The sequence below is a fragment of the Pinus tabuliformis genome, chromosome 8, assembly GCF_031772625.1.
Source record: "Pinus tabuliformis cultivar Carrire ecotype Pingquan chromosome 8, CPIR1, whole genome shotgun sequence".
NCBI classification, from domain to species: Eukaryota; Viridiplantae; Streptophyta; class Pinopsida; order Pinales; family Pinaceae; genus Pinus; species Pinus tabuliformis.
Window position 1 is genome coordinate 1388401556 of NC_142294.1, and position 16944 is coordinate 1388418499.

General features: G+C 36.9%; 1 protein-coding gene across 1 annotated transcript in view; it reads left to right on the plus strand.

Moving 5' to 3' along the window:
* The first annotated feature begins 485 nt into the window (after nucleotides 1-485).
* LOC149240731 (T-complex protein 1 subunit theta-like) overlaps nucleotides 486-16944 on the plus strand; it is an 84484-nt gene continuing 68025 nt past the window's right edge. Inside the window, 1 exon segment of the mRNA XM_089373794.1 lies at nucleotides 486-938. Within this exon segment, the coding sequence (XP_089229920.1) occupies nucleotides 791-938 (148 nt within the window). The 5' untranslated portion in view covers nucleotides 486-790.

The following is a 16944-nucleotide window of genomic DNA, read 5'->3' on the forward strand; positions in this document are numbered from 1 at the left end:
TTGTCAATTATAAGGAAAGCTTTGAGACACCGTTGCCTACTATATCCATTATTTTTGAAAATATTAAGGAGATGAGTTCTCTCAACATTAAAGTGGTTGTAATCTAACCGTAAGAATTAAGCTTCTCTGCATCACACTCATCTTATTTAATATGATGCCATGATGTGATTCTCCATCTTGTCCTTACCACGAACCACACTAGATGGTTCGAAACAAGTCAACCAAACATTCTTGATGTGATTTCTACCAAAAATATTTCTCATTATTGATTAATTACTTAGTAATCCCTAATTACCCAACCTCCTATTTTTCCAAATTACAATTAAGCCAATTAATTTGTAAAACTATACTATATTTATTCAGCAAACACCAAAAATTTACTTATTTCCTTAGAAGAAATGGTATTATTTTCCCTAACTTCACACCCAAAAGCATTATAGCAAACAAAGCTCTAAAGAATCAAAACATAACAGGACACCTTTAAAGCATCTTCCCTCCTCTTTTTGAGTGACGAAATACTACAGACTCATGGTGCTTTCTAGACCTTCATGAAAGCCTCGTCCCTCCTTTCTTAGCCCCACCATCTTAAATGAGCGAAAAGTCTCCATAGCGATTAACTGGACTGGGCGGCATTTTCTGCTCTGATTTTGTTATGTTTGAGATTATTATTGATCTTTAGCTTTGCTTCCATCTGCAAGTTTTTGAAATCTCGGAAATAGAGATCGAGCCGCGCCGAATAATATAGGGTTTAAGCGCAAAACCCTAAGGTCAAGGTTCAGTAAAGTGAAGAATGGGGTTCCAGATCCAACCCCAAGGCTTGCAGGCCATGCTGAAGGAGGGCCACAAGCTCCTCTCTGGCTTAGACGAAGCCGTCCTTAAAAACATTGATGCCTGCAAGCAACTCTCCCAAATCACACGGACTTCTCTCGGTCCGAATGGTGCGCATTTGCTATTCCATTCTCTTAATTTTCCTGTTTGTTTCTGCACTCAAAATGCTTATCTTAAGAACTTTATACTAGCTGAAGAAGCGGGCATTTACCCAGAGAACATAATATTTCAGTCATTTGTTCTATTATGTATACCAGTTTAGATATGTTATACTTAAGCTGTTATGCAAAAGAAACTATAAGGCATTATTCGTAGCTTTTGTCGTTCCAGAAGCTGGTTTCGGTGGGCAAGTGTCTTGATAGTATTCTCTCTCAATCCAGTACTAAAACTGCCGGCTGTTTTTGCACGACGCCTTGTGAGCCGTCTTTGGATTGTGGCTGTCATCTGGATTGTAGTGGTTGTCCATGTGATGTTTCAAACTATCTTTGACATATCCCTGTGCTAGGATCTTGTTCCACTATAATGTGCCCCGTATAATATAGACTCATGAAGTATTTTCCTGAGATGCAAACCATGATGTGACAGAATAGATGACACATATAATAGAGGTTATCTCTCGAGTGCTGGTATCATAGTATCCTATAGAATTTTTGTGACGAACAAATTGAAGATGGCACACATCACAGATATCATCTCTCGAGTGCTGGTAGTACAGACTCCTAAAATATTATTGTGATAAAGTAAAAATTGTAACACAAGATAACGTCACACTCGAGTGCTGGATATGATTAAACTCATTTGATTCGATTCCAATCCAAAGTGCTTTTTAATCACTATTCCTCTAAAAAATATCTGATCCATATATAATGGAATACTTAGTCTACTCTTTATTCACTTGACTTAGTGGGCCTTCTATGCACCTGCAGTTTCCATGCCCATTGTTTTTCTTATTAAAATCCTATTTTTAAAATTTTTTTTCGGGTTTAAATCTGGTTATGTATTACAAATGCCAACTAGTTTATTCAGAACAAGCAAATAATAGCATAGGATACATGAGATTTCCAGAAAGCATGGCAGTTTTATCTCCTGGCGTCTTGCTTTCTTATGCTGCAGGGGTTTTTAAGCTCTTTTCCTCTAGTGTTGTACTAAAAGGTACAGTGGTTGGTTTGGAGTTTCTTATGTTTGAGGCTTTAAAGTTTAAGTCATTCCATTACGGTTAACTACCAGTTTGCTAATTAGTTAATTTTCTATGTCAGAGTTTATAGAGTTTGAAAGTACAATAATTTATAAAACTCGATAGTTCTAGGTGAATGGATCTAGAACTACTTTATGAAAGCTACGCACCTTTCGCATTTCCCGCCCGAAAGAGACATAGACCCAGCTTCATATAGGTCGTTGTAATTAGTTGAATATAATTGGCTTTATTCAAACTTCTACCTGATTATACACTATGTCGAAGCTCTCGAAGAGAATATATTGTCAATGGGCTTTTCCAATTCTACCAACATACCAAACACCAAGGGATATTGTACAATTCAACTATATGACAATTGGAGTCTTTCTTCTGTTAGTTAATCTGTAGACTAACGAAGTGAGCAGTCGATTTGATTTATGTATCATATCTAGAGATACATTTATCCTTGTTACTGCATGGCAATTCACAAGGCTAATCAATTCCAATGCAATCAGCGTTTCATTGAATCGTTACAAATATGATAGAATTATTATCTATCGGACATGAACAGAGCCTGTCTTCAACATAACTGGTCTTATAAGTAACGGCCACTGAAGGTTAAAAACAGAGGATATGCTTTGGAAATTCTTCTATCAAGTGAATGAGTTCGTTAAGTCTGGTCTTATGAACTGTGTTAATGTGGTTTGCTTAAATCTAGTATATGCAAGCATGTTCCCAGCAATTCCACGAGAGGTTGATGTCATGCCTTTTGAAAGTTTTCTGATAAAGAAATAATGGATAAGTATACGATATCTGAAGTGAAACAAAGATAATGACAATACCCGTGGGGCTGTGGTTTGGCTGTGAAGCCATTGGTGTTTCAACCCACCTGCTGGGGTTCAATTCTTCCCAGAGACATGGATTAGCAGTTGGGGCTATATGCAAGGCCTGGGCAATTTTGACAGAAGAGAATCCTCTTGTCATATCACCTTAATGAAAATCCTCTTTTCAGAAGAGAATCCTCTTGTCCTCTGAATGAAAGTGCTTGGGACATGTGAATTCCCATTTGAGGTCTGTCTTGCCTACCGAAATGTGCTGCTTGTGGTTCTTGATGTATTTGGGCCAATTGTAATGCTTCTGGAGTTTAAAAGAAGAACTTATAAAAAAATAGAGAGAAAAATGATTATAGTAGCAACATTGTATACCCAATCCCCAAGTTAGCACCTTGGTGCATGACTTTTAACCAGTCCCCAAGCTTTTTAAGGTGGGCAAGGTGAAGAAACCTCCATCTTGAATCTTCAACCATGTGACATAAGCTGGTGGTGAGGTAGATCTAAGCACCAAGTAGGAACAATGCTACAGGTGTGGATGCTGCACAAGTTCATCCAGAGGCAGCCAAGCACATACAGAATAAAGGCAGTCTATTATAATCTTGATATACAACATATTAAACATAAGTTAAGAAAGTTCCATGTATTCGTTCTTTAGGAAAAAAAGCGATCTGTTGCATAAGCATCTGAGTTATAACTTATAACTGTGCCAACTTTCAGCTTTACCTTGTCCTTTCAAAGATATCAGCTTGAAGTGAGCAGATGGGGCAGGTAAATCACTGGAAACTTCAATACCATATTTTAAAATCTTAAAAGAGTTTCAAGTCAAGACGGGAGCCACAGATCTAAGTATTTAGGTGGAATGAGAGAGTAGAGAACACATGCACAAAAAACTCCATTCCTAGCATTTAACTTGCAGGTGAGGAATTATCTTTCCTTCCCAATATTAATTATTATTATGATTAAAACTAACAAGGCACGCGAGTCCAATAAATAAATTTATGAAATAGCCAACTTTCCTGCCAGGCATTGCTGATATGTCACTGATGTTTTGATGAAGGCCTCTGTGAGGCTAAGTACTTGTATTCCTGTATTTGGTGCTCTTCTGCAAATCATGAGCCCCTCTAGTGTTAAATCTAACTGGAAAGGGAAGCGTTTTGTCTCTTAACCAATGTTATCAGGACCGGACTGGAGCCGGTAAAAAACCGGACCAAAAAACCAGTCGACCAAAAACACATAACATATTCAAATTTTAAAGAAGAATACATATATTCATGTGCATCCATATGAATTCAGACCATTTATACACAAATAAGCAAAAGTTCTCATTTATAGAGCATGTAAGGGTGCACATAACCAAAATAACACCGAGTGCAATCCATCTCTGAACTTAAAAAACATAAAAAATAGGCCCTAGATGGCCTTTAGCATCCAAAAAAAATCATGCTACAACAAATACCTACATATCATCAAAATCTTTGCCTATATTGGAATCTTCACCATCAATATCACCCTCTAATCATTACATTAAAGTAAGATAGGAAATGCTTAGCATGTCAATTCAAGATTTTGTTTGAGTGATGGGTACATTTATAGAGGAGTTCAACACTCCTTAATGTCCCCAGTGGATTAATTGCCCCAAGGGACAAAGTAGCCTATCAATCCCTGTAGACACTATAGTCTCTGATAAAGGGAAAAACCCCAAATTACCCAATGTTTGGGCAACATGGGGTAAGTTTTGGGGCAGATAGGGCAAAAAGCCAAAGTTGGGGGTTGTCACCAACCCCTCTCAATTAATTAAGATGAAGAAACACCCACAAGGAAATCTATAATTACAAGAGAGCTAGAATCATTTGGATCATCATTGATGGATTGATTTGTCTTTGTTTTCTTTGAGCCTGAGGCTCCGAGGGTTTTAAGACCCGTTTCTCTTCTTTGACTAGTTTTAGTGGAAGTGATCCCACCCTACCTGGTCACCCTTTTTGTTCTAGCACAGGTCATGGGAGCAGTTCTGGTTTGGTTTTGAAGATCAAAGATTTTTCCCTGTCTTGCCACAATATATTCCTTTGAGCAGCTTGGGTCTGGTCTAATAATCACAATGGCTGATTTCTTATGATCTCTTCGTGGACAAAGGTTGTCTTGTGGATATCCTGTTATCACTGGGAATCTGTCTCAAGAAGCGAAGGTTTTTTGTGGCATTCGGTGGTTTAACAGCCATCAAATTATTATTCTTATACAACAAGTTCTACCCTTGTAAAGCTGATGGTTGTTGAAGTGCTGGACAAAACTGTGAGGCTCTGTAAGGCATGCGAGAGCTTTTATGTAGCCTATAGGGCTTCTCGCTGCGGTGTTGAAGTTAGTATTTGGAGCACTAAAGGTTTTGTAGCAAGCTACGACCCACTTGTGGAAAAACCCCATCTAAGGTTGTGGGGACGGGGTTCTCGGAACAGTAATCAAGGTTGAATTAGCGTCCTTTGTGCATGAGTTTGTGGTGTAAATTGAGAATCACTCAGGCAATGGATCTTCTCAAACAGTTAGCAACCAGTTTGAAATTTATCACCCAGGGATAACGACATCCTTTGTGAGATATAATGATGTTTTGCCTGCGCCGTTCTAAAGCATGGGCATCAAAGTTTTTCGATCAGGCAAATTTAAATAGTCTTCAATTGCAGTAGCGAGCAATCTGCACGTAATCGTGGAACGTTGATTTGGTGGCACAACGATAAATCTGAACATAACTGTGGCCACATCATCCTGAGTCAGATCTGCAGCATCCTTAATCCGTTGATGTGAGGTATTCCCTGCGACACAAAATACATTAATTAATCACTTGGAACCCATAGGAGGGGTAACCTGACAGATAAGCAATAGTCAGAATATTAGTACAGTAGCCACAAAATTGAGCTAGTTACAGTTACATTTGACATTGTACTTAGAAATACACTGGTGGTTTTTTGGTGGAATCAATTTACTATGTTTTGGGCAGTCAACTCTAACTCTCTGTGTTAGAAATCATATTGCTGTGGAGACATTTATTACTGTTTTATTACATGATACCTACTGTTAGAGGGGATTAATGAGTATTTACTATTGTTGCTAAATTTTTTTTGGATTTATTAAAACCCTGGCCAGAATAGAAAAACCTATGGCCAAAATTACCCTAGGACATTACACAATCAATGCCACTTGTTGACCACTGGAGTGGCACCTGAGGATTATCTGAAGACTCCATGCCTAATGGATAAGGCACTAGTTTACATTTTGAATCTATATCTCAAGTTTGCTTGTTTATTCATATGCTTGCTTATTTCTTGGAAGCATGTTATTTTTGATGAGCATTTCAATTAACTTTAACTGCATCTCCTAGAAATTTCACATCACCCTTTAACTTAGTTTTCCACTTAGGGACCGCCCCCTTTAGCTAACCTAGGAGATAGCTTAAACGGAGAGAGTTGGGAATATGTGACAGCCCCTTCTCTTAGTCCTTGCCACCAACCACACCTTGTGGGGTTAAAGGCTTTTCTCACTAACAGGTAGGTGTAGACGGCAAGCATAACACCACTAACATCAAGGTACACAGAAGGATTGGTGCTCTTGATTAAATGCTAGTTTGATATCCTCATACATGACAAAATCCAATGGAAATGTTGCAATTCCCCTAATCTTGAAATCCTAAACGCTGTTAAGTCTGTTGGATTTTGAGTGGGATGTAAAATTCTACTTTCTCCGTATGAAATCCATTGTGTTTAGAACCACTCTCAAAGGAGAAATATTGGTAGGGCCATAGGCTTGAATATTAGACACCTATTATGGGCTAGTAGCAAGGTAAGAGAAATTATTAAAAACAAAACAAAACAGGCCAAAGAAAAATTATTAGAAAAAAAACAGAACAGGCCCCATGTGCTGTGCTGTACTTGGCTTTACTGAACTGGCCGGTTCTATTACAAAACTGGTCGGTTTGGTACCAAACCAGCCAAGAATGGTTGAGGAGGCTGATCCAAACTGGTTTTGCCCTCCAACTGGTTGGACCGGCCAGTTCAGACCAGTTCGGTCGAGTTCTGATAACATTGCTCTTAACATCATGCTTTATCTATTTTTGACCTGGCTTTATCTTTTTCCTTCGATTACTAATTTGCCCACATAGTGATTTTTGGTTGGTAAAAAAGGCTGATCATTTTATAAATGATAGAAATATTGGTACAAAAAGGGGTAGACCACAGCTAATCCCTGGAATTAATTTTGACATGGCATGAAATCTACTTGATTTGTCATTTCTATGCCTATGTATGGATATATACAACATTCCATATTATCTCAACTTCTGCCATCTATGTACACCATTCCTTATTATCTTAACTGCTACCATCTAAGACTTTAACAAACAAAATTCCTACTGATATAGTTGCAGAGAACAGATTGCACTGCAACATTTGTATAACATTTCCCTTCACATTGGAATACACAGTGCAAAAGTTATAAGTGATTGCAGCTGCTAATCCTAAGAATTTATCATTATTATGAATTGTATAGCAATAGTATGGCCATGGGCTTTGGATATTAGGCACCTATTGTGGCTCAGTAGCCAGGTAAGAGAAAAATTAAAGAAAAGCAAAACGGGTCCCACGTGTTGCGCTGTACTGAATCGGTGACAAACTGGCTGGTTCGGTACGGTTCAGGAGGCTGATCCGAAGCGGTTTTGCCCTTGAACCAGCTGGATGGCCGTTTCAGACAGGTTCAGTCTGGTTCTGATAACACTGCTCTTAACATCTTGCTTTATATATTTTTGGCCTGGCTTTATCTATTTCCTTCGATTACTAATTTTCCTACGTAGTGATTTTTGGTTGGTAAAAAAGGCTGATCATTTTATAAATGATACACATATTGGTACAGAAAGGGGCAGACAGCAGCTAATCCCTGGAATTAGTTTCGACATGGCATGGAATCTACTTACTGATTTGTCATTGCCATGCCTATTTATGGAATATACAACATTCCTTATTATCTCAACTTCTGCCATCTCTGTACAACATCCTTCTTATCTCAACTTCTGCCATCTCTGTACAACATTCCTTATTATCTTAACTTGTACCATCTAAAACTTTGACAAACAAAATTTCAACTGATATACTTGCAGAGAGCAGATTGCACTGCAACATTTGTATAACATTTCCCTTCACATTGGGAATACATAGTGCAAAAGTTATAAGTGATTGCAGCTGCTCATCCTATAGATCAAAATGACAAAAAGGATAACTGGTGGTGTCTCAAGCAACTCGGTGTCCAAAATAGTAGCCTGGTCTTATGTCAATGTGCTGTCTTCTACCCGCAGCATTTGCTTTTTCTTAGGAAGTCACAGGTTTGAAGCCAGAGGTGGCCGGGTGTGTACACCTCTGTAGACCTAAGCTGTCCCGCAAGCAAGGGGGTGTCATACATCAATTCGGTGTTTGGCTAGATCATGGCCTTAAAATTAGATTATTATTATTGCTTTTATCATGTATATGTTCCAAAAAACAGAACAGGATTTCCATAAGAAGGTTCGTCATTCAATTTTGATGCGATGTTTCGTTGATTTGGTCTCTCTGCTCTATCTCCAACTGCTTCCTGTTCTCATACAATTGTTCTCTTCATCCCTCTTTTCTGTTTCTTGTTCCATCATCCTTATCTTGAGATTGTGGAGCTCTTCAGATTTTCTGAACCAGGCTTCAACTACCACTTTATCCTTCTATTTCTGAAATTTATTGAGAGTTTGAGAGCTTTGTCTAATAAGATTCAGATATTTGGACAGGAAATTATCATGAGACTCTCTATAGTGAGCTGTCATCTTGTTCCTGGAGTTTGGAGAGAGGTCCTGACTTGGGTCATTAAATGTTACTGTAGTATGAACCTCAGCCTATGCAGGTTCACAATGTGAAGGCTTGAGACCCCTTTGATCTGGAGGGATCTTAGAACGTTAGAAGATGTTTGCGCTAAGTTTACAGAGCCAAATGGTTCGGTAATCTTCTATACCAAGGGTGAATCCCAGTCTCTGCAAGGGGAAAGATCATAGGTACCTCTCTTGTCTGCAAACTGTAGATATTCCCATTGGTATAATTGCGATTGTCTGGCCACTGTTGGAAAAGTAGGAGGAGCTTCGTTACCCTCTGCCTTCCACGCTCTTTATCTCCCTACTTTCCACAAGTTTCAAATCCATCAGCAAAAACGCTGTTCATCCTGTGTCCATTCTCCCCAATATACCAGCGGAACCTACATTCGATGGGTGAAAGAAAAATCCAGCACAAACAAATTGTTGCCCAAAGTTCAGCCAAAGCAAAGATATGATTTAAAAAATAGAAAGGAAGGGCCTACACTACTGGCAAGCTGGCAACCTGTAAAAAAGCAGAATAAGTTGGGTACTAAGGATGGAATATTGTGGTACCTTGATGCCAAGGATGCCAATCTAAAGCAGAGCAGAAATCAAATAGCTAAGCAGTGTGCCCAATCCCTTTAGCGGCCACCAATTTCCTCTCCAAAATGTTTGCAGCAAAAGCCCAATTCATACCATTGCCACATACAAGCTTGCAAAGGTTTGTAACGAGACAAAATCTGGAAGTGCCCCATTCCTTAATAGTTTTGTCTTCAAATTGACATCTCAGATGCTAAGGTGACTCCACTGTGAGTCCAAGATCTTCCATGATTGTTCCTGGATGAAGGTCTTCCATCTTGTTCTTTTTCATTCCCTTATGTTGTCGCCTAAGATGCACACCTAAATGTGGGCAATGTCTTCAATCCTACTAAGTGTGGTCTTTAAGGCACAATGCTAAGAGAAGGGGCTGTCACCTATTCTTAACTCTCTCCTTTTAAGCTCTCTCCTAGCTATAAGGCTAAGGGGGTGGTCCCTAAAGATAACACTAAAGGAATCCTTGTCCCTAAAGATAATAGGCAAGGCAATCACCATTCAATATAACTTGAATTAGATCTTAAGATTAAATTGATTAGCAAGTATGGGCAATTAGGAGCATATAACAATCGACAATTTAGATAAATCAATCATACTCAATGGATATCCTGCAAGACAAATATCGTTGACCAATGCAAAATATTCTTGCAAGAGATATGCTCACAAATAGAATAATAATACTTGCAAAAGAGATATATCAAGAAATTGCGCAATTGGATAGCTGCAAAATAAGAGGTCAGTGCAATAAAGTCACAAGAGATTATGCACAACCTGATGTATGAGTAATAGGAATAAAATGAGACTTGCAAAACAATTAGAAATTATACTTGTTTTGAAGAGAGATGCTCCAAGAGATAGAACAATATCAAGAGACTATGAGCATGTAATTGAAATTAACAAGTACAAGGGCAATAAAATGTAAGATTTGCAAGTAAAATGAAATGCTCACAATAATAACCAATTGCAAGATCACGAAGTGGTTTTGGTAAATTTTAGTTAAGGCTATTCTATGGTGAGACTTCCCCCCAATTCCTCAAAACTTGGTAAGGGTTGAGGTGAATTGCAAGAAGGCTAGGATGCACTTGTCCTTCATTAACAATACCCACCTAGACTTCAAGACAACCCACATGCCTTCATTCCTACAAGGGCTCGACCATAAGAGAACTACGAGGTCACATGTTTTAACCTTTGCTCCAAACTCAAATTTAGGGAGATTGAATGATAGTTGACGAAGGTTGTTTTAAATATCTATCAACCAAGTGTATGCTTGGAGATAAATTTTAGAGATCCTAAATATGCAAATTAGATACTAAGTTAATACAATTGCTTCAAGTGAGATTTGACAATTAAATAAAATGCTTCAAATGTGAAATGCCTTATGAATATCAATTAACAAATACCATTCCACTTAAGTGATCAAATTAATTCTTTAGAGTGTTAAATGGTCAATGAAACAAAATTTGATTTACTCAATGAAGCAAATGACAATTAAATCAAGAATTAGATCAAGAAGCTAAAATTACTTCAATGTAAGTGCAAATTAGACAAGTGAATAATGAAATTACTCAATGAACACAAAAGCAAGTTAGATCAAGTAGATGACAAGTGATTGAAACTACTTGCAAAATGAAATTAGATCTAGCAATGTTAATGCAGCTAGATGATGAAAACATCCAAGGAAATTAATCTAAGCTAACAATGCAACATGAACAAGTTAGTCACCACCATCGAAGAGGTCCTCCTTCCAAATGAGGAGGTGGGATACCAAGGGGAAAAACCCAAGCTCCCTCCAAGAAAATATTCTTTTATTATTATTACAAGTAAAACCCTCTTAGAGAGAAGAGAGGGTTTAGATCTAGAGGAGGGTTTACAACATAAAGCTTCAAGGAGCTAAACACCCTTTTCCTCAAGATTCAAAATAGAAATGGAAATTATTTACAATGATTTTAGTGAAATTACTATGGAATTTGATAATCGTCCATGAAAAAGCTCGTTTTCTCTTTAAGATATTTTCGCTTAAGCTTTGACGTCCAAGGGAAAGGAATTTTTTGCACAAAAGCAAGAGAGATCCTCTTCTTTGCTAGCTGCCAAGAGAAAAAGGCCTCAAAAATATGGACGACTTCCCCAAAAAGTTCGATCTATCGATTTTCAAGCATTTGATTTGAGATCCTTTCAAAATCAATTTGAAAAACCCTAGCCATCTAGCCTCCAAGAGGAACTACTCAAGAGAGAATGGCTTGATCCATAAACTAGGGTAGGTTTAGCTTCCAAAAAATATTTGTCTTCTTGAATCTCCAATCTTTTACCTACAAAGAAAAATTAATGCAAGATCTCCAAGCCAAACCCTCTTCCTTCAGGTCTGCACAAGCATAAAAGAAGACCCAAATATACACAAGAGAAATGTGATTTATATACAAAAAGGGTTAGAATATACACAAAAATTTACAAGTGATAGCCCAAAGAGTGTGAGGACATCTCCGCTCTTGGGCAAACAAGTAATAAGCTTTGGATTAGCTAGATCTGATAAATAAAGTGCATAAATGAATAGATTTGATGATTAAATGATAATATTCACAAGCTATGTCAAGGAAGCTCCCTTTAAAATAAATCGTTTGATAAGCCTTTGAGAAAACTCAATGCGGGTTCTTCCACTTCTATTCCTTGAGAGTTGGTTGGTTCGACCGAAAACTTCCCCAAACATTTAAGATTTGATTCATAAGATAGATTTCTACACTAGAAATAATTTTGTTAGAACATAAGGAGATAGATAACACAATGAATGAGAGGACTAGCGGTTCAGCCAAAAACCCACTAACGCCTCAAGTTCTAAAGTGTTTTTCTAAACTCAAATACTAATGTAAGATACCTTACAAATACAAGATCCACAACTGGCAAGTGAAATAACAAAATTATGATTAACACTAGTAGAATATTAAGAGAAAGGAAACTAGAAAGATTTTATCGTAGAAGTCGAAAGAAAAACACCACATAAATTTTACCCCCAAAGTTCTTCATAATTATGCAGAACTTCACTTAGCCAAAGGCTTGATTTTCATGTTGTTACAATGAGAGAGCAAAGGCTCTATTTATAGAAAAATATGAGAGAGGAGTATCTCCAAGTGGAAATTTCTAGATCCAAGGAGAAAGTGGCTTGATCCATGTCAACTTGATCTCCACCCTTGATGAGCTTGCGCAAATCCTTAGGAGAACTAGCCATTTTGCTTGAAGGAGTGGATGGATGGTCTTGGAATTAATTGCTGGAGTGGTTTGACCACCAAAAAATATTTTCCAACTTTTTGCCTCAAAGAATTCTCGTTCAATTTTTTGGACCATTAACAGTTGAAGAGGACCAACAGATTTTCCTTGGGATTTTTCCTGCTTGATTTGTGGAGATTCCTTAACTTTTTAACTTGACTTCTTTTTTGGGAAAGTCCACTTCAATTTTTTCTTTATGTTTTTTCCACTTGGAGAGAATTTTTATTTTCTCTCATTTTATTTTCTTGGTAATTTCTCGCCAACCTATTGCCAATTTGTGTTAAAAAATGGAAAAAATAGGAAACGAGGGGTAATGACACATTTTTTGACCCTAAAAGCGTGTCTAGATAGAAAGTTGAGGTGTAGAGGTCTAATTTTGATTACTCATACCCCCTACAACTTCTATAGACAACACTTTTTACATTTTATATCAAATAATTGTTAAAATTCCCGACCAATGGAAATTTTTGATAATTAAAAAGATACACTTAGACTCAATTTTGTGAAACTTTAGACATGATCTGGTATGGCATTTTACACCGACTCTATACACTAGGACTCACCTAAGATTTTACCATCAAGCCTCATTCTAGCTTTGGGGTATAATTAGGAGAAAAACTCAACTAATTATTTAGTGTTGAGAAACACAAATAATTAGCTAAGGAAAAAACTCCCTAGAGTGAAAATCCTTTAGCAAAATCTTAAGCTACTTTGTTGTGTTACATGACTCAATTTTCATCATACTAGAATCATTTTTTACAATAACCCCACAGGGCCGCAGGATTTGGGATACATCGTGCTGACAATCTACTGCATGATGATGATGGAGTTCTGAAATTGTGACTGCTTTGACCATGATGGATTGCTTTGAAATATGTTTTGCATATGGAGTCTTTGACAATTCTGTAGTTGACACTTGAGTGGTCAACACCTCCCATTGCTATAGGAATACTACCGGTGAGCTGATACTCCTCTCTCTTGATGGGATGTTGATGTTTTTGTCATGATGTAAATTGTCCTTAGGGTATAAGGTGGAAGGGTCTGCATGTAGGAGGTTTTTGAACATTTTTCCAATGCCCATACTTCTTCATCCCACTCACTAAGGGCGCTCTTTCATGTTTCAACATCGTGATCATTGGCATTAGCACTGACAATTGGCATGCTTAGTTACTGCGTAGGAGATATGCATCAATAATTGGGGCCATATAAATATAGGAAAAAAAACCAATATTGTTTATTTGGAATACTTTTGTGATCTTTTACAAATAAAACCTAAAAAATATAGAATTAAAATTGATATTTCTCAGAAAGTCCCATTTTCCAACAAATACGTTGCATCCGAGATTGATCCATGGTGTGCATTGTGATAGTCGACATTTTGAATCACAATCAAGACTCATCACTAGGAGAATCTGTCAAGAGAAATGGATCTTAGCTAAATAAATATAACTTATAGGAGAGAATGTGAGAAGGAGCAACCAAAAAATGTTGTCCAAGAAGGAAAAAAACCTAAATTGATAAAAATAAAATTAAGAAAAATTAAGAACACATAAAAACAAATCAATGAATAAGAAAACCTAAATACTAAGTTAATAGTAAGCATATAATACAATTAAGTAATTACTAATAACAACCTAAAATATTTAACAAAATTAAATAATAACAACCTAAAATATTATGTAAAATTAACCTAGAATAAGAAAACCTACACTACATGAGCGTGCATAATAATTAGTACATTATAAAATTATATGATTAAAAGGAAACAAGTAGATGGAATCAAAATAACAAATAATACCCTATAGTAAATATTAGTACCTAATAGTTAGTACACAATAATATTAAGAAGAAATAAAGAAAAAGGAATGAAAATAACACAAAAAGGATGATCGAGAAATAAAGAAAGCAACAAGAACAAAGCAAGCATAGATAGCCTAAAATATATAAGTAGATAATAAATAATGTAAAGAATCCACGAAATTCCGAACTAATAATATCAACAATTTTAAACATAATTCTTCTCATATAAACACAAAATTTCTCTACTAAACTTTGCAGCGAAATAGAAACAAAAGTAACAACAATCACACAATATAAACACAATACTTTTCTGGGGAACCCAACTGGGAAAACCCTCTCTGCTTGATTATTGATAGAAATTGAGCATTAGATCTCTTGCAAATACAACTAGTTTCAATTTGAAAACAAACTTATTTTCTTGCCTTGAACCAGGCTTGAAACCCTTACAAAATGGTTGATCCCTATCTGCTCTCTATCAAACTCACACAAGCCTCAACACACAAGCACCAACCTGTGCTCTCTATTGCTTTGTCTCACCAACTTGTGCTCACAAGAAAATGATCAAATTGTGCCTTTGTTCCTCCTTATAAGCACTTCAAATGGGCTATTACTGGCAAGTTCTAGTTGAGGTAAGTTGAACTGTTGATTGATTAATTAACAAAAGCTCTTTGGTTGTGTTAACGATTGATTAATTAACAAAAGCTCTTTGGTTGTGTTAACTTGTCCTTCCTATAATTTAGGAGCCTGACTCAATCTACTCATCCTTTACCCAAAATAACTCACCCTAGAAGACAATAAACTCTACCTTCCACTAATTAGCACTAGTCAACTACTTCTTGCACTCCTAACTTTTAGGAATTCGCCCTAAATTTTAGGAACTCGTCCTACTTTTTAGTAATTAGCTCCTAACTCTTAGCCGTTTATTAGGTCTGTCCTAATATAGCCGTTTTTCAATATAGCCGCTTTTAGTAAAACCTAGCCGTTGGATGATCTGCTCCCCATTTTTATTATGCAGCCATGATTTGGTTCTTCGGGTTGTCCTGACGATGAACCACACTTGTTGGTTCGAAACGCGTCGACAATTTTTCTATTATGTGCTTTACGTCGAAATACTTTCTCAATCTTGATATGGATCACAAAAGCCTCAACTCAACAAGAAGAAACTTGTTGAGGCTCTAAGTCACAAATCAAGGAACCCTTTCTCGCTATTATTTTTAACAAATAAATGAGACAAATAAAGGAATAAATGAAAACAAATGAAAAAATGAAAATAAAAAGGAAACATTAAGAAAAGGGAAGAAAAACCAACCACAAAAAGGAAAAGAAAGAATGATTAGCATTATATTAAACCCAAAAAGAAGAGAGTTAGTAAGCAAGGCAAAAAGTTAGAGTGTCATTAGAGGGATAGGAACAAAAAGACACCATGAGATGAAAGGAACGTTGTGAGAGGAGGAGGGGGGGGAAGGAAAACTAGAAGGGAGGGGCAAGGCTGCAGGGGAGTAGCCCCCTCGCCCCCCTCGAATCCGCTCCTGAAGCACGCTCTGAGCGGGAGCAACCTAGGAGCACGCTCCCCAAAAAGAAATTCTCCCTGGCTTTCTTCACAATTTTGTTTGTTTGTTTGTTTTTGAAAAGATGTTCAAAACACAATTTTTTTCAAAGAAACAAGAGTTTTTGAATGGGGTAGCCTAATATTCAAGCCTGTGGCGTTAGTATTGATATGCAATTCATGGTAATGTTAAATTCTTAAAGTAAAAGGATCATCTTTCATTGATCCTTTTACTTAAATTTTTAATATTACCATGAAATGACTCAGGGTGTTTGAGAGTGGTTCTGACCTCATTGGATTTCATATGGGGAAAGTAGAATTTTAGATATCACTCAAAATCCAGTATACTTATCAGTTTTTTTCAGGATTTCAGGATTGGGGGGATTCCAATGTTTCCATTGGAATTGGTCGTGTACTAGGGTATGGAAATCGTATTTAATCAAGAGCACCAAGACCTCTATGTACCTTGATGTTAGTGACATTGGTTGTCGAACCCTTCTATCATGACCCTATTAAAAATGTACCCATCGCTCAAACAATATCTTGACTTGACATGCTACGTTTTTTCTATCTTATGTTAATGCTTAGAGGGTGATATTAATGACAAAGACCCAAGACAGGCAATGATTTTGATGATATGTAAATATTTGTTGTAGCATGATTTTTTTGGATGCTAGAGGCCATCTAAAGCCTATTTGTTGATGTATTTTCGGTTCAGAGATGGATTACACTCGATGCTATTTTGTTTATGTGCACCCTTACAAGCTATATAAATGAAAACTTGTAATTTGTGGACCCGTGGTTGATGAAGATTATAAATACTAGATGAATGATGTTATATGGCTTAATCCATGTTTGTTTGTTTGTTTTTTTTCTTTATCACTTTTTTATCATTCTACATGCTTTTGTTGACATATATGCATCAAAATATATAAAAATGTATATTATACAAAAATTTGCTTCCAATTCGCTCTCGACCTGGAAACTTTTGAAAATGTCGCTCCCCGCTCCTGTTTCCGACCCCCTCCCAAGCACCCCTGGGGAGGGGACAAGACAGGATGAAGGGAATGAAAAG